The sequence below is a fragment of the Ostrinia furnacalis genome, unplaced genomic scaffold (assembly GCF_004193835.3).
Source record: "Ostrinia furnacalis isolate ACB-3 unplaced genomic scaffold, ASM419383v2 OfSCF1638, whole genome shotgun sequence".
Classification (NCBI taxonomy): Eukaryota; Metazoa; Arthropoda; class Insecta; order Lepidoptera; family Crambidae; genus Ostrinia; species Ostrinia furnacalis.
This window is the reverse complement of record NW_021131877.1, coordinates 1,218,691-1,244,157: the sequence shown is the minus strand read 5'-3', so window position 1 is coordinate 1,244,157 and position 25,467 is coordinate 1,218,691. Positions and strand designations below refer to the sequence as shown.

General features: G+C 36.0%; 1 protein-coding gene across 1 annotated transcript in view; it reads left to right on the top strand.

Annotated features, from left to right (window-relative positions):
- Positions 1-25,467, top strand: part of LOC114353222 (uncharacterized) — a 106,406-nt gene that overhangs the window by 40,590 nt on the left and 40,349 nt on the right. Inside the window, exon 11 of the mRNA XM_028305133.1 lies at positions 697-856. Within this exon, the coding sequence (XP_028160934.1) occupies positions 697-856 (160 nt within the window). The remainder of the gene's footprint in view (positions 1-696; positions 857-25,467) is intronic.

The following is a 25,467-nucleotide window of genomic DNA, read 5'->3' as shown; positions in this document are numbered from 1 at the left end:
AGTTTATATTATGTGCTTTTTGTATCCTCTGCACATACCTTGTAATTGCCTTTTTTTTAACTTGCGATCTGGCACTATGTGAACGTAAATTAATGAGGGCCAGGATTATTTTAACTTCACTTGAATGCTTAAAGACTTTGTCTAAGACTAGTAGGTAATCTAATCACACGGGCATCATTCTCAATCAAATCTCAAATTATAAAGAAAGATAGATTTTATGAAATTAATAGGAAGAAAAATCACCCCCATAAACTATTTTCATTAAAATACGAAACGAGTGCCATTTCGCGTTCTTTATATCAAATGAAGTCGCATACCTCTGGTGTTAGACTGCAAGAGTCGACGATGGGCGTCATCAAACTTCAGTTAATGTATTTTTACTCGCGCATTTCAAATCGTGTGATGTTAAGATAACTTAGAGATCCATACATTCTGTCCAAATGCAGTCGCAAATTACCTATACCTATGAAAACGCACGGGTAAGAAAGAGCCAAAGAAAACGGTGCACCGTAAATATTATTTTTCGCGCGATGCGGCGCCGCACCGCGTGTGCCCGCCACGGATATTTCTATGTGGGACGACGCAGCGACACAGCTCCGGCGTTGGACCGGCCGCCGCAACGCATCGTATGTTTTGGCTCTCATCTGGCCCAGCTCATAAAACATCCGCAAAGTTGACAGGCCTTTTCTCCCACAGGAATACAAAAGGCGGTCGGCGCTCCGCGACAGCTACACCGAGACAGAAGTCAGCCTGCTAAGGGCAGCCTCTGCGGCTTCCGTGGCCAGTGGCGCCACCGACCGCAGCGGGAACACAGACAACTGCGTGGAGGAGTACGTGTGCGATGTGCCTTTTGCCGGTGAGTGATATCAGGCAACCATTTTCAGGGAATTACATTTTCGGAAAACTACACTATCTACCAGGAAAGAAATTACTTACCGCATTTTCAGACGACTACGTTACAGGAAAGCACTTTTTCAGGCAACCACATTTTGGAAGAAAGGAACGTTTTCAGTTTTAGGATTTTCCTTCTTTTTCATGTTTATCCGAAGGAGAAGACAAATAAACATCTTACTTATAACTTTAGCAGATTGTTTTGTTTCATTTGAAACTGAGAGCCACGGAATGTCCCGTGAAGTTGAAGTCATAAGACGTGTACATTTATTTTGGCCTGAAACTTATTTCATAAGAATTTAAACAAATAAAAGCATTAGGTTACCTAATTTTGTTCAGGCACCTTATAAGGCACTAATGAAATGTTTAAAATGTAGCCATTATGTACTGAAATGTTAATTATGGAAACAAAAAACTGATTTTGGCAGAACTCAATTAAAACCCAACTAGCCGGTGCGAAAATGTAATAAAATAAGTGCAGTTTACGCGGGCAGTCGGTTCGCTTCCCGATTTTTGTGTTTGCTTCAAACAAGCGCGCTGCACATCGACGCCAGACGATAAACACAGGCTGTGTGCGGACCGATGCGTTTGCCGACATTTTGGTGACGCGAATATTTTATTCGCTCCGAGGTATTGGGACGTGTAATTCGTTATTTGTTTAGCGTTATTGATTGCTTAATTTTAAAACGGATTTAAATTAATTAAATTATACTTCAAGAGTGAATAAATTATTTTGAGCCATCGACAAGGCCATAGTAGAGCCATTGTTGGGTACTACAATAAAAGATTTTCTTAAGCGCTTGTATCAATAACTTACTGAATGCTCCTGTATATTAATAATAATATGTAATTTACACCATTACAAATTGTGACTTAGTAAGCAATAAATATTTTGAATTTGAATATGATATCAACGCTTGCTAACTTAACTTCATTTATATCAATGGTCACTACACAAATCCTCACGGCTCCCTCCGGGAATTGAATTTGCAACTACAAATGACCGTAGTCGGGAATGCGAACTACCAGCAGTTGCCATGTTCATTGAATGTAGATTCCTATCAACATCCAGTACGTTAGATTACATACAAACAGTCGATTACGAGTATTACGACACATTCAGTCAGCTCATTTCCATCGGCATGCGTACGCGCAGCAGAATGGGCCTATTTAGTCCGCAATTACCTTTTTTACGAACCAATCAATCTCTATCACCGACCGCTAATATAAGTTTTGTAACTATGCAATGTTTATATACTACGGGATGAACAACGAATAAAACGTAGAGGCATTTTGATCTACGTTCGTGGTTTTTGTATTACCGAATTTGTGTCCAAATGATATGTGGAATAAGGTTCTATATTGGCTCACATAAAATTCTAAATCCTATTCTTTGTCTTACTACCGATTTGTGTTCATAATAATCTCTCTTCATAATTTTATTTTTCATACTTTTTTTATTCATACATTTTTATTACTACCATCGGAGCTCATAACAGTTAGTAATCATAATTTTTTTATCAATACTGTTACTACCAAGAACCATTTAAAATACATAATTTTTATTTTCAGATCTTTTTTCTTCATAACATTCATTGATCATATTGTTTTAATTAATAATGTTGTTACTAAGAACATACTTCAACTCATAATGTTGTTGTTCAGAATAATTTACTTTATAACAGACATACTCGTATCTTTAAAAAAATCATTTATAATTTAATAGAGTAGATAAGCATGCAGAGCATGCAGCATGAAAGCAAGCATGCAGCATGCATTGGTATCTCCTCGTCTCCGGCGCTGCGGGATGTGCAGCCCTTCCGCCCTTGCGTAACGAGGCTCAGGCACCCACGCTTGCTTCCGCAGCTTCGGCTTTTTGGATCGCCATCGGCGCCTTCGGCGCCTCGGCGACCAGCCTCAGCCGCTCCAGCTCACCCGGGCGCCTGAGCCTCGTTACAGTGGGCGAGGGCTGCCCTCCCTCCGCGCCTCCGGCTTTTAAATTACACTCTAGGGGTAGGGCAGACAAGACTACGTGGAGTCGGTTTTGCAGCGATTCGTTTCTGTCACGTTAGTTTTGTGGCACAAAATATTGCCTGTTTTGGACCATTTCAAATTAATTTAATGTTAAAATACGATTTAATACGAATATACAGGGTGTTTCTTGTAAGGTGTCAAGCCGAAGGCAGGTGATAGGTGAGGACTAGACCTATCGATTTCACCACCATGTATGTTCTACGATTTTTCGTAGTTTAGAAGTTATCGTTAATTTTGAGATTTTTTCAAATTTTATGACCTAGTGGCTTAATTTATTTTTTATCTTTTTTTTGTGTTGACTTTTCTCAGATTTCTTTTTTTTGACAGATTCCCTATTAGTTGCAGATATTTGAAAAAAATAATCACCTTTCTATCTTTGATGCAAGATACAAAATTTTTGCTAGAAACATAAAAAATATGCTTTTAGCAGAACATTCTAAAATTTTCAACTGAAATGTATGAGAAAAAATAAGAATTTCCATAGGTCCAAAATAATTTTAAAAACTGCGCAGTTTCCTAAACTTTCATAATAACACAAAAAAACATGTACTTAATAGGCCATTATTTTCTGTAATCGCTCAGAAAACTGCGCAGTTTTTAAAATTATTTTGGACCTATGGAAATTCTTTTTTTTTCTCATACATTTCAGTTGAAAATTTTAGAATGTTCTGCTAAAAGCATATTTTTTATGTTTCTAGCAAAAATTTTGTATCTTGCATCAAAGATAGGAAGGTGATTATTTTTTTCAAATATCTGCAACTAATAGGGAATCTGTCAAAAAAAAAGAAATCTGAGAAAAGTCAACCCAAAAAAAGGATAAAAAAAAATTAAGCCACTAGGTCATAAAATTTGAAAAAATCTCAAAATTAACGATAACTTCTAAACTACGAAAAATCGTAGAACATACATGGGGGTGAAATCGATAGGTCTAATTCTCACCTATCACCTGCCTTCGGCTTGACACCTTACAAGAAACACCCTGTATACATCATGATTTTCAATAATATGGATAAATTAATACACTTATGAGTAATAAATTTATGAAAACAATTATTAGGATACATCACATTTATGAATATTATAGTTATTTATTCGAATGATTATGAGTTTCGATCATTAGTATAGAAAAATATATGAAAACAAATATTAGTAAAAACTAAGTGTATGATTAGTGATATTATGAATATCAATGATTATGTTTTTAAATATGTAGGTTTTAAATTTNGTTTCGATCATTAGTATAGAAAAATATATGAAAACAAATATTAGTAAAAACTAAGTGTATGATTAGTGATATTATGAATATCAATGATTATGTTTTTAAATATGTAGGTTTTAAATTTTTTATGAAGAATGATCATTATTGTATCAAATTGTATGAGAAATATTTTCGGACCTCCAATGATAGGAATTGAAAAGTTATGTAAGAAAATGCGCTACCGTGGAATAAAGCTATATGGAAGGATATTTACATACGATTAAGAATATAACACAGCACAGGTACAAGTTTCTGCCTACAATGTAGAGTGCGTTAAACTGCGTTAAAAAGAGATTCGTTTTCCTTCCTTTTGAGGTGCGAAGACCATAAAAAGGTTATTCGAAAAATATTGTTAGACATTTTATTCTACATCTTCTATCCTAAATTGGCATGTACTTACTATCGCATGTCATGTAGTGGGTACTTTTATGCTGCTTAATTTCGTTGCGCGTCCAAAATAGTTTATCTTTCCCCTTGGACAAACTTGACCACTGTTTGGGTTTCTATTCGCATTTAAGCTATCTACAGCTAGTTCAGTGTAGCCAGTATCTATCCTGGCTGCACAGGGGTTACAATGGTGGGAACGAGGGATAGAAGAAATAGTCCAGAATCTATCCTGGCTTCATAGAGGGAACGAGAGGCAAGAATAGCCCCGTGTAGGTGCTTCTATGCTTTCACTACAGATATCGTATTAGGTGTTTAGATGGCGCGTTAAGATGGGATGGGTGATTATCCACGGCAACACGATTAAGCTCGAAGCCTCACATTAATTGACTTTTAACAAGTGTTCTGATTTCTTACCATGGGAACATGCGTTAGTTCCTCTCTATGTATTGTAAAGTAATTGTATTTCCTCTTACCATACTTTAGTAAAAGCCAAAAATAATGATGATGGTCTCAAAGAGAATACGAGCGAGTAACGCGAGAACGAAATGGTTAAACGAATTGAAAGAAAGGACAGTTGGAGACATAATAATTTGGAATTTATTTAGTAGCCCTATCTTACTGGCACAAAGTTTTGAAACGAGCAAAATGAGGACCCTATTTTCATAAGTTTAAGACACAAAGCAAAAATCATTTAAAAAGTTATTGATAGCTTAATAAAATAGGGTTTAAAGTTACTTGCAACCAATATTAATGCGGTCAATAGGAAAAGCTAATTATCAGCTTTACTTAATAGGTACCCAAGTTGCATCTGTCTAGTTTAAAATCAATTAAACGGGTAATTTCTGTACCTAATGTTGCATCATAAATATCAATTTCCTTGTAGTGTAAACTAGCTTTTACCTACGGCTTCGCCCGCGTGATTATCGGTCTGTCACGCTATAATGTACCTATGTAGGACTTTATCTCTCGCGTACCCTTTTAAAAACTGAAATGGGAACTATCCTATGTTTTTCTCCTTGTCAAGTTATATTCTTAAGGAATATTTAGGTTTTCTTTATCTTTTTTTTGTTATAAGACATAATGTTAAGTGAGATTCAAATTAGGATGGTCTATTAGTGAAAACTTCATGAAATTCCGTTCAGTAGTTCTTGAATTTATCACGAACAGACAGATGCAGACTTTGTTTTATCATACGTAGTGATGCTTACGTAAGTTACGAGTGTGACTGTACTTGCTCAATTTTGACCCCCCATACAATTAAAGTAAAATTATTTACGGCTGGTGATAATGAGATGGACGTGATTAGCACGTTAAGTATTATTATGGCTGTGTTAATGCTGTTTTCTCTTTCGTATTGATTGTTGTTGCTTGAGGAAATATTTAGGAAATCTTTTGCAACTAATGCTGGTAGAAATACGTCAAGCAAATCTTGGAACTGCTTAGGCTGTTGTGTAAAGTCGATTGTATATCAGATTACACTTTTTGTTGTAAAGTAGAGCGACTCAGACTTACGCCCCTTTCACAAACGAGACTTGCTTAAGTGAAGCAGCAAATCGAACGCACAGCGTTGAATAGAGCTCTGTGATTGGTTTGTGTGTCACCCTGTGCGTCCACGCGCTCTGTGAGACCTCATAGTAATGTTTGTGAATACGGGCGTTAATGTTGCAAAAGAAAGATGCTACTGCAGTGTTTAGCTTTTGTGCTGTCATCTGCACTAAAACTAAGATCCTTAGGTTTTAATAAAACATTTTTTATGAGTTGTCAAATTGCGGCTTTCCCACAGTTTTGTTACAATATGAACCTACAATGCCACTGTTATTGTGTTTAAAGCAATTAAAAATCTAATTTTACCGTTAATTGAAAACTAATTGGATTACCAGAGCTAAATTAATTGTTTTGTTAGAGAGAAATCATGCCGGGCAATTATTGGTTAATGGTGTCACAACTACCAAATTGGTTAATACTGTTATATTGCTTTTTATAACAAATGTAGAGTCTCGATCCTACAAAACCGTCTCTATTAACTCTAACACAGCAATTTAAACAATAATTTGGCCAAAAAACTTGGCCATATTGTCTATATTTTACTCTAAATCAAGTAAGCGAGCCTGATTAAGCTAACAATCACTGAAGTTTATTATTTTATCACCAAAATGCAGCGTCATTAACACCTTAACGTCTCTCCAATTTACATTCCCAACGCTAGAAACGCAATGTTATTTATTCGCCTCTGATTGCTGTTTTTACATCCACCGTGTTGATGATTGTTCAAATATACAGTCTACAACATCCTACTACAGAATTAAAAAATCCTCAGTTAGTTAAACCGTATTGTAAAGGCTTAAAAGTCAAAATCTACTACTGGGAAAATTCGTGATTCTGTGGCAGGGTAATGCGCTATCGACTGTACAACAGCTAGCAAGTCTTTCTGCCATACATTTTCGATTCTTTTTTCTGTAGATTTAAACTTTATCTCTTCAGTAATAATGTTCAAAATGAACTGAGATTTGTAGAAGTGTGGTAGGTTAATATGCTGGTGTACAATGTCGAAAGAAACACGTTCGTGCGTTGATTATTGACATACATAGGAGCCAAGGGCTCTGAGAAAAACTCATGGGATTACGAAAGCTTGATAGTAACGTTAGATGTTGAATGTTTTTGTTACTTTTTGTTACATTCGTACCTTGAATTATAGGGCTATGCAACTGTTAATGTAACGAAGACGAATAGAAAGGTTAAAAGCATTATTATAAGATTTGGAAATGAAATTAAATGATATGAAAAGTACAGAGCTAAATTAAAAGAGACCGAAATAAACATGTTAGCATACCTAAATGCGAGGACAATAATTCAGTCGCGAAACTCAATTTCCAAAGTTTCAAAATGTAGAATAATGACATTGGTAGGTAGATCTTTTGAAGATTAAAGAATGCGTAGATGCTCTACATTAAGCTGTTTTTGTTTAACAAATGTGGCAATATCAGATTTTACTTACTTACTTCTTCTCAGGCCCTGGTCCATAATTACCTATTGCCCATAACCTTACCAGTCGGGACGTGTAAAAGTGCTCTTTAAAATCCTCATCATCATTTCAGCCATAGGACGTCCACTCCAGAACCTAGGCCTCCCCCAATATTTTCCATGTTGATCGATTGGTAGCGGCCTGCGTCCAGCGCTTCCCTGCTACCTTTATGATGGCCGGAACAGAAGCTCAAAGTTGCACAGCGTGCTATGGAGATGGCTATGCTCGGTATTTCTTTACGAGATCAAATCAGAAATGAGGAGATCCGTGAACGAACTAAAGTCGCTGACATAGCCCGACGAATTAGCAAGCTGAAGAAGTGGAAGAGTGGCAATGGGCAGGGCACATATTACGCAAAACATTAAAAGCCCATACTTACAGAAAATTAATTATTTTTACTTTTTTACCTCCTTCCTTGCCAATCAACCAGGCGAGAATAACCTAACGTTTTATATCATTCTTAACATAATATTCTTAATAGCTAATCACAATACCGCAAGCTATAATAAGCTGCCGGTTTTCTCTGTTTTAATATAATTTGACTTGACGCATTAGTGGCTTACCGCAAGTAATCTAAAGGTGAGTATAGACTTGAGCTTCTTCTCGAACATTTCTATGTAATGTAACGTTCTTATGAATGGACAATATTGGTAAAAGGTACGACGTTTGGTTCGTGAAAAGGTGAACACTAGAACATTTTATAGAGCGTTTTTTTGTTACAAGTAAATGTTCTATTCTCTACTCACCTTTGGTCGTTTCAACAATGCTGAGGCAATTCCGCGTAATATCTAGGCATAGCATTATCGTGAGCTAAAACATAGTCTGTTGTGAGAACCAGAATGATAGATACCTTTGTTTCTTTAATAGTTTTCAAACAGTGATGTGGGTTTTGAGAACATTAATCTACCAGTTGCAAGAATAGTTGCTCGTACTCATGATGTAATGTTTTATAACTCCATATTGCCCTTATGATTAATCAATTTTAAAGATTACGAGAGTTCAGATACCATTTGTCTTTATATCATTAATATGAAAAAGACACCCTTTTACACCTATCTACATTAAATTCAAATGTATTGAGTTGCTTAGTTTGGGACTAGAGGGGCAGTGTAAAATGTCCAAGGATGTTTTTACATATTTTTTGAAATATCTATTACTCTTTAATCACAAGTCTTGATAGTGCAAGCCTTTTGAAATTAGCCGACTAACCAAGTCGGCTAATTCCAATTAGAAACCAGAGATCCTTAGCAAGCAGAATTACCATTTAGCATGGTGGTACAAAAGAAGCTGCGCTGCAGTGGCAATATTTATAAGGATGTTATGTTCCTAAATAATGTGACCTACCGCATATCTCTGAGAGAAGATTTCAGGAGACTGTTTTAAAACATTTCAATTTCGTATCGCATATGAAATCACAATTTAAAAATTGGTGTACAAATTCTAATGCTTTAAAACACCCACCTTGGATAAATATTTTCAGGAAACGTTTAATTTATACGATAGTTTCTGATTTATGTAAGAATGCTAATTTCAATAGTACTAGAGCTCTAGAATCTAAAACTATGGATGATGATGATAGAGCTACCGCTGATATTTTGAAGCAAATAATAATATAATATTACTACATATAAGGCCAGTCAAATTGCCAATTGTTATACCAAATGAGAATTTAAATCTCACAGACAATACCAATTATGGGGCAGGAATTTTGATTGTGAAAAACCACAGAAGCTATTATAGCGGTGTTTTCATAGGGTAATGTTAAAAGCTTAACCACAATAACAGATTTAAGTATGGTTTCAAGGTCAACAAAACACAAGCCTATTGCATAGTTATCTAGTAGACAGTGGAAAATTGGAGAGCTACAAATTGAAATGTACCTACCTACTATATTAACAATTTTAAATTGAAATTGAATTGATTTTCAATGTATCGCTGTTGGTTTCTATAAAATAAATAAATAAATAAATAAAGATTTTACCATCATCATCATCATCATTTCAACATAGGCCTCTCCCAATGTTTTCCATAATAATTGTTAGCGGCCTGCATCCATTGCCCTCCTGCTACCTTTATGAGCTCATCTAAATTATTGAAAGATTTACCTACCTACTTTTAATAAGAGGCATGTTTTTACTGAATTACAATGGTAATAAATTTTGCAAAAGTTCCGTTGCAGTATTTTTATTTTTGCAGACTGGATCAGTGTAAATTGTACTGTAAAATATGACTTTGGTATTGGTACGGCCTTAAGAATTTTTTCCACTCGAAAAATACTTGAACACTATAAAAAGTATAAAAACACGCGTGTTTTATTTTGCTGCCCATAAAATAACAATAAACAAATTACGAGATACAAACAGACCATCGGGGTCTGAAATAAACTAAGAACTTTATTGCTTTAATTGTGAAAACGGAATATTTACATTGTTAACCTTTAGAATTTCGATAATAATCTACAATTCACCCAGTTACCTAGATTTAAAAATAATTTTGTGGTAAAACACGGCGATATATCGTTTTGCGAATAAAGCGTGTGCGCAGACACGCAGGGAAATAAAGGATAAATAAAGGAGGTGAGGCGGCGGCGCGGCGGGCCCGGCGCCCGCGGTCCAGCTGCACTTTTTGCGCAGGCTAGTGATGGTCCCATGCAGACTATCAACTTATCGACAATAGAGTCCTGCAGTCCTGCTCTAACACATATATTTTTTCGTAAAAGTCGAAAGGAAGAGGTAGACGAAGGAAATATACTTAATTTGTTCTGTAGATCTATGAAGTTTACTGCAAAACGATAAAAAATGACACTTACCTACATTTAATTTCAAGATGAATTGACGTCATTTATAATATCAATGAAACTTATAATTCAGTTACTTGAGAAAAACACAAGCAATTGACACTTAGTCTTGCTATTATTCTAATGTAGATATAAATAAACCTAAAGAAACATTTGCTTACTACAAGTATGCATGTAATCAAACTAATCTATACGAAGAGCTTTTTGTGTAGCGTCACACCACTAGTAAACAGAGTGTATTGCGCGCGGCTGCGCTTACGCACTTTGAGGCAGGTTTTGTGCATCGCCCGTTTATTGCTCGTTTTTGTGCCACACAGGCGCACTACAGACGATCTTCTTTTTATAGAAACGAAACTAGCCGAGTTAGACCATGTCCACGAGAAAGTGATATGTTTACCATGGAAATAAATTAGTTTTTATAGTTTTGGTACTGCTTCGTACGAGTGTAGGTAATTGTTTGTCAGTTGGCAAGAGATCGTGCTTCGATAGCAAAAAGTTTATTCACAAACATTACTATGAGGTCTCACAGTGCGCCCGTATTCACAAACAATACTATGAGGTCTCACAGTGCGCGTGGACGCACAGGATGACACACGAATCAATCACAGAGCTCTATTCAACGTGCGTTAGATTTGCTGCTTCACTTAAGCAAGCATCGTTTGTGAATACGGGCGTCCAGTATCTTGAAACTTGCAAAACAGTTTTGGTCGCCTGAAAACGGACCTATCCCTATCTTTTAATTTAGTTTACTCGAACAGTAGGGATAATAAGAGTGATAATTTTGGCATGAAAGGTCTTAGAGGTGAATGCTTCTTAACAGGATATAACACTGAGGATTGAAATAATAAATAAACAAGACTTTCAAGATACCTTTCGTTCGTTGCAATAACGAAACGTCAGCTGTGACGCTCAGACATAACAGTAAATTAACTGTCGATTCGCTATTGTTCTCTTCAATTTTCACTGAATTAACTTTTACAATCTCGACCTTCGAGTAAAAGTTATAAAGCTCACTTCAGCTTAGGAAAACCATTATTGTGTGCCTCTTCCGCGAAGATGATTGTTAAGCTCACTATTGTGAATATAAGAAACTGAATTTCCTTACTATACAGATACACTATACTTACACCATTTTGTAGCGCAATGCAGCGACGACGTCCCTAACAATACACCACCTTTCTACAGATTTAAAATAATTGCTTATTGAACGATATGTAATTCCAAATGCAGATATTTAATCTATGCATGCATCTATCACTTGAGGGTGTATAAAGAACTTTATGCTCTTTTCTGTACATTTATGTGCCCATAAAAATCCTGAATTCGTACTTCAAGTTAGTTTATTTGATGTTTGACGTGTAGGCGGCTCTAAATGATTTTAATATTTGAAGCCCTTGCAAGGAAAAGTTCCCATACATACAGCGCAAATTCCTAGACCCATCTATCCCATTGCTGCTGGGATGGATGGGTTAAGCTGCTGAAACAACAGATGATTTTGGTTAATACTAACCATACCAGACAGACAGAAAGAAATACAATATTTGGTTCATAAACCATCAGCTATGATGTACATATAAGTACATATTTACTTTGTAACCCTAATATAAAGAGGATAAGAAGAAACAATTGTAGTGACAAGCGAAAGCGAGCGTAGTCGGTGACGCGTCGGCGACGCGGCATCGCGGCGACGCGACGTCACATCTTTGTAGGCCACTTCCTCCTGTAAGGTCAGGTCTGGACGAATGAGTCATGGGATAAGAACAATTCGTTTGCCATTCAGTCATTATTAATTAACCCTTTGTCCAGCAGTGGACGTCATTTGGCTGAAACGAACTCTACATTCTAGTTAAGTTGAACTGATTGTGACGAATTTGGGCATAAAGTTAGATTAGAAGACCTATCACTGTCTGTGGTTCTGCAAGCTTAATCGTGAGAAAAATTGAAAGATGGAATAGGGGACCATAGTTTGTATGGAGAAACTGTCCTTTTTTGTCGGGGTAAAGTGCATACCTATCCTGCGCTGACAGGCTAGCTTATGTGAGCCCCACCAAGTCAGAAGGACCAGGCATATCCACTAAAAGACCCCTCTGGTGCTCCGTCAATCGCCTCAAGTGGGAAGGAACTGTTGGATTCCGGACAAACCCTTACTACTACAGTCTATCCCAAGACCCTACAAGCCCCCCAAAAGGGGGACCAACCTATCAAGTTTAAAATATTTCTGCAGACTATTTACTGTCATTAATATTTAAAGCAACACCAATCTAGAGTCAGACAATTGATCAGACTTAATCGTAAGCATCTGATTTATAATCCACTTGTCAATATCTGACATCGCCCAATAAAGCCATCAACACAAAAATCGAGTCAAATGATCCATAGCAGTTTCGACGCGCGCAGACGAGATTCGTCCTTCCGTGCGCAGGAGTGGGCGCAGTGCGTTGACACCGCGTGTTATTGATCCAAATCGATCGATCCATGAATACAGAACGGGCCATTTGGAACACGGACGTTTGACTACGTCTAATTAATGATCCGTTTTATTTTTAACTTTCGACCGGAGTTTACACCGTGGAATTGGGAACACCACAAAAACAGCCATTAAATGAAAACCAATTTTAGTATCCAAATGAAATTAACTGCATATTTTAAGCTAAGCATGAGACTATCTGTGTGATAACTTTCATCAAAATCTAATCAACAGTTTTTTCATGAAACAGCGACAAACATACAGATTTCTTCCGTTTTTCTTACATAAATCTGTAAGAATCGGTACGTGTGAGGTAATTAGGAGTAATTTCTTGGAAGACCATCGCTCATTAATCGGTCACGAGTTATTGACCTTTGTCAAATAAGACGATTTATTCCTGAGTTAGAAGATCAGACATTTATGGTCGATTTGTTGCTAAAGTAGAATGTCGGAAATAATTATGGTCTCACAAATTGTTGAAGATGATAACTGTATTTCTTCTTTTAATTTTTTTTACGTCTTTGATGCTTAATAAGTAGAGAGGTGAACTCTCGTCAGAAGCTCTGGGCTGAAAAAAAAAGTATGATCACGTTGTGTTTTGTTCCTAGTTTGGTTATAAAATTATGTAAATAATCATTGTTGTATCGTTTTTTTATCCTGCTCCCGCAGATGTCAGGACATTGGTTAGTTTATTTTTTGATTATTGTCAATAATGTTCTTCTCACCAGTTAGTAATCAAGATAATGCGTTGTTAATTGAATAATGATTGACGATCCTTAAATAGCTCCTACACTCTAACATCTGCCTGTGCATTTAATAAAATGTACATTTTGTTGCAACAAGAGGCAAGTGATGGTTTCTTTGAAGCTTATGGAATCTTTTTGAATACAAAGTCAGAAACCTAACATTTCACAAAAGCCCTTGGCCCTTTTGTCGTCGTTACCTGCCCCTTCCTATCACCTAAAAATAAATTAGTTTCACGGTAGATAAACACAACACCGTCTTAACTCAAAAACGGGTCCTTTTCGAGGGAATCTCTACATTTAGGTGCCTTCTTAAACCGGTCGGCTTATAGAAGCGCCGGCGCACGATTCCGTCGTGCTCGCTGTCAGTTCATCTGTGGTCAGTTCTGGCGCATCGATCGACGTAACCGCACGCCCGTTTTGTATAGATCTTTATTGATCGCTCAAATAGATCCCTTTTGTGTACAGTGGAACCACGCGTTACAGTGTTATCAGTAAAAGAGTGATTAAAGTTTATGTTCTTGTGACCAGTTACCATTTCGCCCTTGCAAGGTTTGTATTTTTGTTATCTATAATTTAAACCCATTAAATTATCAATTTAGATACGAGTGATAGTGGTTTGTGCGACATGTGGATAGTCAATCAGTTAATTCCATTCTAACAACAAACATTAAAACTAAAATTTACCACATGACTAAAAATCATAAATATTTTAACATAGAGCTCTTACAAAAATAAACAGAATTTGAGTCATCTATTCGTCTGTCACGATGATTCAAATACAGCTTTTCCCAACGCAATCATCTTATAGGGACCTGACATTGATTTACTGTGCGTTCAGATAAGTATGTCAACAATACTATCACAAATTATGTAACCGTCAAGCGATAAATATTAATATTGAATTATTAGGTTCACGGCGTATCTCAAAGGTCATGCCGGTCGACCTACTAAATTTCGATAAAATATTTAAAAATTATGAACGTAATCAATAACATCAAAAGTGTTATCAAAACTGATTTTATTGCGTTTAAAAACATAATTAATACTAGCCGAACTTAAGGCTTTACTAAACTGTATTTTAATTAAGCCAACGGTCTTCTGATCTTCTTCATAATTATTCTCTTCGCTTTGTTAAAAAAAAACCTAATTCCTTATTGCCCAAATTCACAAATGGAATGCATTTCACTCTTGTTTCCCTCAGTGATTGTATCATCATTAGACAAAACATTAGATAAGGTTCCTTAAGTAATTTAACTGTGATAATATTGTCATAAAACTACAACTCAAACTATGATAGATGTACTTGTACATAGGTATTTGGGATGCGTAGTACCAACTACTTAAGGAAGCAATAAACATATTGAGTATTGAGTACTAATTTTTCTAGCGACAACGGATAATTTGCCTAGTACCTACCTACTACACGCAAATATTTATAACGTGACTGAAGATTTAAAAAATCATTATTGTCAATATGCGTCTTTTATCAATTGTAATGAAAACCCAGAAGCTGAACTAATATTTTATCAATGAAAAACCAAGATTACGAGTATTATCGGAGGAAATAGTTGAACTGGATAAAGAAAACTCTACAGGTTTTATCTACGAATAATAGACGTTTTGTAACGTGATAACGTTATCTTTAAATAGCATTTAGATAAAGGCTTCATCCTAAACACACTAAAGTAAATAACGCAATACATAATGACAGAGATAGTTAACTTATATAAACACGCTTTGTTATGTAGAAAACAATTAGTAATCTTGTTTTATTAACTTAATTTATCTAATACAATAAATAAACAGTGTGTATAGAAGCGATAATATATCAAATTTAATTAATTGAATTAATTAACATTCTAGATACGACGAATAATCAATTATGATTCTCACTAATTCCAAAAAACATCGCAAATAATTAGTGAGTTATTTAGTATTGAAAGCGATAATTCAAATATAATTAAATATGATAATGATAACGTTAAAAATTTAGACAAGATATGTAATACTTGCCTGACTCTACATTAACGCAAAAAAATCTCTAAGGAAAGGTCTCTACTACTTTCAATTAAGCTACAAAAACGTCATTATTAATGAATAGGACCTCTGAATCAAAAACCCATGAAATAAGAAGCTTATCACGAAATTGTCACGTGTCCCAAAATCTAAGTGTCAGTGATCCTAATATGTTTAAAGTCGTAGTACCTATTTGCTTTCAAATATGTATGATCATGAACTTGATCAGTGACGTTGATTACCTACACGAGTTTTTCCGAGGTAGGTACACAGTCACACCTACTTAAAAAGATCCTTTGGGGGGCCACATTTTCCCAAAAGATCGTGGATATTTTGCTTAACTCTGTTTGAAGACTCACAACCGTATTCACAAACATTACTATGAAGTCTCACAGTGCGCGTGGACGCACAGGGTGACACGCGAACCTATCACAGAGCTCTATTCAACACTGTGCGTTCGATTTGCTGCTTCACGTAAGCAACCAAAGTTTGTGAATACGGGCGTCAGACTCTGCTTCCCCAAAAATCAAAATAAAGTATGTTTGAATTTGAGTAGAGTTTTGAGAATAGTTTGATAAACATACCAAACCACTAATTAACATTTTTATCACGTTTCGGTAGCGTTATGTAAGCGTTATCACCGCAGGCCATGAATCACTGTTGACTCAAAGCGTTTTGCTAAGCAGTGGGCCGAGTGTTTCCCGAACTAACATTTGAGTAAAGCAGCTGCGCATCAATACTAAGGTCATGGTTCGGTTTGTTTGGATGATATTTTGGTTTTGGGCAGACAAACTTAATGTCATATTGTATTGAAATTGTTTACATTAGTTGACGGGAAGATCATGAGAATAATCTATCATGAGATTTACGGCATCAAAAAAGGTCTATTGTATAATATATTTCCATTTATATGGATCTATTTAAAATTTTCAATTTTGCCCCTTTGCTTGATGTTCGGATTTTTAGAGGCTAATCACAACATAGATAGATAGATAGAACACACTTTATTATGCACCACACAAGACAAGAAAAAAACACAAATAAATATACAAAAGATGCGGAACAATTTAGGCGGTCTTATAGCGCTACAAAGCTATATCTTCCAGACAACTTAAATACAGGAAAGCTGTATAATGTAGGTCCAGACCAAGTTTATTTACTTCTTTAAATTCCATTTGATACCATCATCAGTAAATTAAGAATAATATCAAAAAATATTTCTTTCGAATTAACATTAAAGTATAAAATGCTACCCATGACATAAAGTACGGTCTCCGAAAGATCAATAGCTCAGGAACTAGTTATTGCCAAACAGAGGCTATAAAACACCTGCCTTTAACATAATAAAGTAATTTGTTTTGAACTCTTGTAATGTAAGTAAAACACTTCGTTATACTTTACTGAAGATTATGGTGTAAGTTTAAACCTTTATTGGTGCTCAAAAGTAATTTCAATTTGCATCCTCAAAATTAAATGTTATCATAAACTAGCTTTCCGCCCGCGGCTTCGCCCGCGTGGAATTTTGTCTGTCACAGAAAAACTTTATCGCGCGCGTCCCTGTTTCAAAAACCGGGATAAAAACTATCCTATGTTCTTTCCCGGGACTCAAACTATCTCTGACTCTATGCCAAATTTCATCAAAATCGGTTGCGAGGTTTAAGCGGGAAAGCGTAACAGACAGACAGACAGACAGACAGACAGAGTTACTTTCGCATTTATAATATTAGTTGGGATAGTTGGGATTGTATTTGCAATGAAGTCAAATTCTTCTCGAAAATCAAACACTAACGCCCGCCCGTATTCACAAACATTACTATGAGGACTCACAGTGCGCGTGGATGCACCGGATGACACATGAACCAATCACAGAGCTCAATTCAAAACTGTGCGTTCGATTTGTTGCTTCACTTAAGCAAGCATCGTTTGTGAATACGGGCGTAAGTGTACTAGCATAAAGAAGTTTCTACTAACATTGTATTTTTATTTAACTGAACGTATTTGATTCGCTATCTCACCTGATGTTAAACGATAATGAGGTTTGGGATTTAAAAAGATCTAGTAATAAACAAAGATTATTGCTATTGTAGCTTCTTCTTTATAGACTGGCTTGACAGTTATGCTCTCCCGCGCAACTCTATGTGAACCGTCTCTATCATAGTAGCTGTTCATTTCAAGAGAAACATCTTATTCAGGAAAATGAACCTTATGACCTTTGCTGAAAGTGCACCTCTCCACATGTGTTGAATACACGTGTGTAACTCGAAAAGTAAAAAAGATTTCCAATATATTATTAATCCAAGTGATGCTTAAAAAATAAACGTGCATGTGAAAAAGTGCGAAGCAAAAGATATCAAGTTAAAATTCAGAAAAAAATCAACCGTAAAAAAGAAAATATCAAAAACTAATATCGCATTTAATATTTACATCTTTGAATTTATAAGTCCACCTACCTGTACACATGACTACTTATTTCGCACCTGATTTCCCATCGATATGTAACCATGGCGAATCTTCCCATCGTCATCGTTACCTTTAGACACACCATTGGAGCTTTCGCTCGTTGAACGGTCCCTTGTGAGCTTTTTATCAAGTTCGAGCTTCCGCTACTCGAGCACCGGATGGTAAAGATTAAATTTTGAGAGCGGTTCCGACTCAGCAAAAATTTTTTGTGCTTTCTTCTTTGAGCTTTTGTAAGCTTGCCCATGTTTATGTGATACCAGATTTTAAAACTTTGATTGTGGCTATAGGAAATTAGATAATAGGTATTGTCTTTCGGCTAAATGATGGAATGCAAAGTTTAACGGTGAGATTGGAATAAAATTAATCAAAAAAATAATTGTACTAAATTTTTGATTGTCTGTAAGCTTCATCCTGGAATTACGTGTAAACAAACTAGTGATTTTATTATATGTAGGTATTTCGTCACGAATGAAGTGCAAAAGACCTTGCAGTAGCTTATCAGTTATTCACATTATAGCACGTTGCAATCTGATAATATCCCAGCTTTATGCAATAATGATTACAATGTTGCAAATCTTAAACATATATTTCTGTATACATGAAGCATTGTTGAAAATACTTACACAGCTTGTGCATCCTTTAAAGATTATAAAGTACAGCATATGCATCCGCAATTTGGAGCAATAACAGTAAAATTTGTAATTTGTAGCAACTGGCAACCTATAGCTTAAAGACAATATCAACCCGTTTAGGCATGTCATGAAATCCGATCGACCAATTAAGGCATCTGAAACTGTTGCATCGAATACGAAACTATAGTTATGGTATGTGCCATAAGTTTGCTAATGCTAACCGACTTTCTAGATATTACACCATATTTACATTATATCCTACGTGCTATGAATGAGGCAACGGTTTTTATCAGGGTTTGCTTGCAATAGTTATAGCGACCACTCTATTTCTATGGGATAAAGAGCATTTTAACGCAGCACTGTCCGGGAGTTGCGTACGCGCAGGTATCAAGTAAACAAGAGGATGTGCGCATGACTCGTTCCAATTTTAAAAATTGCCGGGGAATGTCGTAATTTCACGAAGAAATACGTTTCTTGTGACAGACAGCTGTTTTCTTCACGTTTTGTTTTATCTTCTTGTGGTGTTTAATGAAATTATCGAAGATTGAAATATGTCACCCAATACTTTACAGAAAAGGGACTAGAGTAAAGGACAGTTAGTGGTTGATGTAAAAACTGCTTATGGTCGAAACGAAGTTGACATTTTAAAATGTAAATGGGTTCTGCTAAAAAGAGCCCTTTGAATCCAAGTATCATTTCTGGCGCTCATTACTATGATATGAATATATGATGCTTTAATATTAGATGATGTAACAAGGGCGATGTGACTAATGAATGTGGAAGGCGGTCCCTTTGATTGTGTTCTGTTTGCTCAGTTTGATGGGCATGAGAATTGTCTAATTGACGTCGAAGGGGACGCGGCGATAAATTGGGAACATGTACGGCCTCATGTCAATTTGCTGCGTGAATTTGTAATTTTAATGATATGAATGTGACCATTATTATAATCCAAGTATAGCTAAAAATGATACTTAAAGAGATGATCTAACGCTTAATTCAGTCAGTGCTTGAGGTATGGAAGCGGCACGGGAGGGTGATTTTGTGATGGCCAAACGTCAGGGAGACTTCAGATTTGCCCTGTCACATCATAATAATGTCAATGTCAATCCTCCTGTGCCGCTCTCATACCTCAGACAGTGACTGAGTTAACCGCTAACTTTATAATAATAATATGCAATGACTGTAAATGCTTTTTGAAATTATGAATTTTGATTATCATATTTCCATTGACATAATTATATGTAGAATCTATACCAATATTATAAATGCGAAAGTAACTCTGTCTGTTTGTCTGTCTGTCTCGTTTTCACGCCTAAACCACTAAACCGATTTTGATGAAATTTGGCATAGAGATAGTTTGAGTCCCGGAAAAGGAGATAGGATAGTTCTTATCCCGGTTTTTGAAACAGGGACACGCGCTATAAGGTTTTTCTGTGGCAGACAAAATACTACGCGGGCGAAGTCGCGGACGAAAAGCTAGTTTAATATAAATGACCCAAGTAAATACCAAAGTGGTGTTGATTATACCAGCATTACTAAAACCTTTCAGCTTAATGCGATATAAGTGCTCAATATAATTCAATCTAACACCAACCGATTCCTGAATCTGGGTCACCATGTACCCGATTTCCACAATCATTTAATTCGTTGAATAGCACAATAAAGTGCACGTTAGTACTGCCATTGTTATCTCTGATGATTCAACGTCAGCAATTCATGGCTAGCGTAAACTGACCTCCCCTGCTTTCCCCGTTGCTCTACATTTAAATACAGCAAAATGCAAATGCATTGAAGATCAGAGTTCACCACATTCTGGTCACGTTTGACCTCACGTCGCATCATGATATCATCAGGTCCCGACCTTCAGCGCGCTACAAATATGTCATGGGATTGTATGGGATGATGGGCACCATGAAATTCGTTTTGATACAGTTATCAAGACGCTTATCTGAGAATATCCCGATGGCGCAAAGGTCATGAGCGTGGCATTGAATATCAAACAGAATGGATCAAGATTGTTGACGTAGGTTATTTAGATTTTGGACTTGGAAATCTTTTTGTTACAAATGATAAACAAAGGAGGTGAATATCTTCTATTTAAATATTATTTGACCTACCTACCTAAGTATTGCTTACTTTGTTCCAAAGTACTTGACACTTTATTAACTCTACCATACTATCTCTTAGTTTAAACGTTAAAACATTGTGTGTATTCAAAGTACATTTTTAATTGTAGTCACTTTTGGTCTATTATCATTAATTTCAGCGATGTAATCCCCTTTAGTTGGTTGATTGCAACAATTAATCGCAATTGGACGGAATTCGTTTCATTTCCTACTCTAACTTGTCTAATTGATGTAACTTGTTTGGGAATAAAATAGAGCCGCATTTTTTGAATCTTGACTACATTTATGTCGAAATTCTCATATGCATACCAATTCCTTTAATCTGTCGCTTACTTCATCGGTAAGTCAGAAATAGAAACTACGTGTTAGTTGCTTAATTAACACAATCGTTGATTGTAACTAAAAGGTAGAGCAGTGGATTTTCTTCATTTTGGGTCTGAATTCCTTTTTGGTCCCGAATATAAAAATATAGACACGTGACAGTACATTTTGACATTTCTCTCGAAGTATGGGAGTGTGTGGTCAGATTTTTCAGATTTTTCTATTCGGTTTGTTTGGTGGTAGGGCTTGTTCTAAGTCCGCCTGACTAGCTACCACCATCTTACCTAAGTCTGTCGCCATAAAAACAATGTTAACAGCATTGTTGTGTTTCGGCAGTTAAGAGGTAAGATAGCCAGTTCCTCCGTGGTTGAGGATTCCGGGTGAAGCTCGCTTCGACCTTCGGCCCGATCATCACTTACCATCAGGTGAGATACTTACCAACACCAAGAGCTTCCTCGTTGTGTATAAAAAAATAGTTGTAACATGTCTCCCGTCTTTCTAATTTAGTAACGAAAAAGAAACTTGCTGCTAAGTAAATCTGGTCGATTTTCCTTAACATCAAGCATGTGCTGAATGTAAATTCAACATTACGCACGCTTCGCCGAAACTGCCAGGATGCGGACTGTAATAACTGACGTATTTGAATTAGCATAATAACATAATAAGCCATCGTTCTAATAGAGAAATATGAAACAAAGTTTGACGGATTGATTACTTTTCTTTAATACCTACTTCAATGATGCCATAAGGAATTTGAAGTACAGGACTTACTTAATGGCCTATGTCCTCTAGATGGGGTAGGCAGATTGCGTCCACAACAGTCCTCCATAGCGTTCGGTCTTGAGCTTCGCGTTTAAAATGTAAAGTATATGAGTAGGTAGTAACCATACACCAGTAGGTAGGTAAACCATGTGCTCATACACCTGCCCAACATTTGCCCTTCTTCATGTGGGATTTGTTGAACTAGCAACTATTGGCTTTCGTTAAACGGTTAGTCCGTTAGAACCACTTTTCCTTGTCATAGCGTCAGTTAAAATTTAACCAAAGCGCGTAAAATTACCATATTAACAGTTTACTTTTGTCGACAAAGTCTGACAGATTCCAACATGCTTCTTTAATACTGGTCCAAGGTAATTTTTGTAGATGTATGCTTATATTTGCGAAGAAAGAATGATGTTTATTTTCTCAAGGTCCACGGTCTACACAAGTCATAATAAACAGATGTTATCCAGCTCAGTTGTATGTTTATAATGTATTAAAAGAAGTTGTGTAAACAAAATGAGAAATGGAGCATACAATATTTGATTAAACAAATAAGTACAGCTATTTTACAGATCTTTTGACTTTGAGATTAATTTCTTTATAAGAAACTGTGGCTGGACAAATCTTGGGAGAGCCAGAAGGTTTCAGAGCGTCTCGCCCCAAATAATAATTATTTGCCCTATTACCACTTCAGGACAACATAAAATATCAGATGTTACACTTCGCTCCGTACACATTTTTCTATGTACAGCAAATGGACAGTCGGTTATTATGCAAAGCGATTGTCAACTGTCTGTGACGTACGCGTCGGCGCGCTAGGAACGTGCGCACGCGTCGCTGGGTGATTCTTATCAATTGCACTTAATGCTCCTCATAGACATTTTTTGTAAGAACGATTCCTGTAAACGTCAGTATTTGTAGACAATGTAACATTTGACTTAGCGTTCGAATCGATAGTGCCACAATATTTTGTACCTAAGTTAAGACAGTTGGACGTTATCTAAGAAAAAGCCTTTTCCTAAGATCTTGATGAAATATTTGAATTTGCTGATAGACACCCAAAAAATCCCACTCTATCTATTGAACATTTAAACAAGTTAATTGTTACCTCGTTTTTGTTATTTTAAAATGCTTTATGAAAATATTTTTTAGTTTAGCAGAAACTGGTACTCCAACTTCATTTATTTGAACGCTAGTTTGCATTGTATTAATCAGGCAAACGTGTGCAATCAATTACATGGCTCTTTGTGTCTCAAAACACGGAAACTGCAGGCGCAGCATACGAAACACTACTTACTTGGTTACTTAAACGTAGAGGCAAAAATATCTGTCGTTGGTTTTAAACCTTAAAACAAGTTAATAAAGTTCATAATGTGGCAACAAAATGTTTGCAGAACCGTCTTTATGGTGGTCCTCAGATTATCACAAACTTGGGCGAGATTTTTTCGGTTAAAAATTGGCAACCCCTGAGGTTGCCAATTTTTTTAAAGAGAAAATAAAATTTGAATATCATGAGAGATCATCCTTGTATCTTGATAGGTACTTCATAATCATGCATGACTGACACTTGAAAGACTACACATAAAGCCAAAATAGCCTGATGGGGCTTCGAAGGCGCTTTTACTTAATTTTCTTTATCTTGTGTCCCAAAACCCAGAAATAAAACTACTTATTTTTTTTAGAAACAGAGAAAGATGTTTATTTGATCTAAAACAATTATTAGAATTTTACAGTTCAAAGTATTTGTACATGTTTGAACCAAAATGGCATCCGCTCAGTATTGTGTCCTGCTCTGAGGTTCATAATCACGAACAATTTTAAGTTAATTTGGGTTATGAAAATCTCTTCTCGTGAGCCAAAATCCAGGAAAAAATATATGCCTTGATTCTTCAAGATCATTAATTTGGGGTATCGAATTAATGATCGATAAATGAATATCGATTGCCTCTACACATCGATATTCATTACATCCAGAAAGCCAGCATACCGGAGCCAGCGGGGAACAAATTGTGTGCGTGCGTGTCACATGCTAATAAGGCCGGCCACGCACGGCCCGTTAGGGTCCAGCCCAATTAAAAGGATAACGGTGAGGCTGCGCAAGCGCACGGACAGGACCAGTGGGGAAGCTGGTTTAAAAACTGGGACAAAAAATAACAGGTGTGGTCTAAAATCCGAATACTTTGTTTAGCTTAAACACTGGGTACCAACCTCCATTTTTTGCTTAGATATGAAACTTCTATCGTGACATTTATAAATTAAATAATTTAAAAAAATGCGTTTTGGTAGGTAGAAAAAAGTCAAAAATTGCCAATTACGAGTCTTCTCGTCGAAGATCTCTACTTCTTTACATAGGGCACTTTTTACACGTCATAAGTACCTTAATTATGTAGTAAGTGATTTTATGATGTTTTGTGGACTTACTTTAACCCATTAACGCCCAAATGAAAACTACGGTCAATTTCACATAGCCAATGTTTATTTTCTTTATAAAAATACTTCAGAAATAATACTAAACAGAAAGAAAACCAAAAACAAAATCAGAAGTTAGATTTCAGGGGTGTACTAAGTTTAGTACAATGGGCGCTTATGAGTCATATTGATCAAAGCCTTCTCCATCTTGGCACAGTGTTTTCAGGCACTTGCCATAAGCTGTTTTGACTCTATTGAAACACACAGTAATTTTAAGCGGTCAAATCGGCTTGTTTGCTGGTTTATTTTGATTATAACCATTATTTCATATTTCTTCTCCATCAACTAGAGCAAGATTACCTACTATTATTTATCTTTTATAGGTCAAATATGTGCGCTACTATAATATTTGCGGAATGCTAGCTGATCTAAGCGACTATATGAGTTTACTATGCAGTGCAGTCTGCATGCATTTGAAATTGTCATGTCCACCAATAAGCGAACAAGTTCCATCCACCGCTTTTTTCATTTTACCTCAGTTTGGTAAAGTTCTATAGACTATCCATCTGATCTAACCCACTAATCTTTTTATTATACTGGAGCTGGACACCCAGTGGTGCCTAACTCTACTTTTTTTTATCAAGAGACCCCATATAATGACCTTTCCCAATGGTTCTAAAGCATCGAAATTTGTTCCAATAGTACCCACATTATTATCTTTCAATCAATACTAATAAAATTATGTTTGCCTTGTCGAATCTGTCTCTAGGCGTTTTGTGAAAATCTTTATAAGTAATCAAAGAATACCGTTTGGTTCTGTTGTCATGGTTCCAAAAACTATGTAACTAAGTCTCTTTAGGTCGACAAACAGGTCGTAATTGGGAAAACAAAATGTTTCTTTTTGTTGTCTGTAACCCCATAAATAAAGAGCCATGTTATTGGAAAAAGAAAACAATGATTACATATAAGAACTATGAAGAAATAAGTAAACACTCTAATAATAATGTCATTATTTTACTATTTTACGTAACATGTCAAGCGCCCATTGTACTAAAGTTAGTACAGCATCACTTTGGGAGTTATAGCATAAAAAACTTTCCATGAAATGAACTTTTTTATGTATTTTTTATTAGAATATG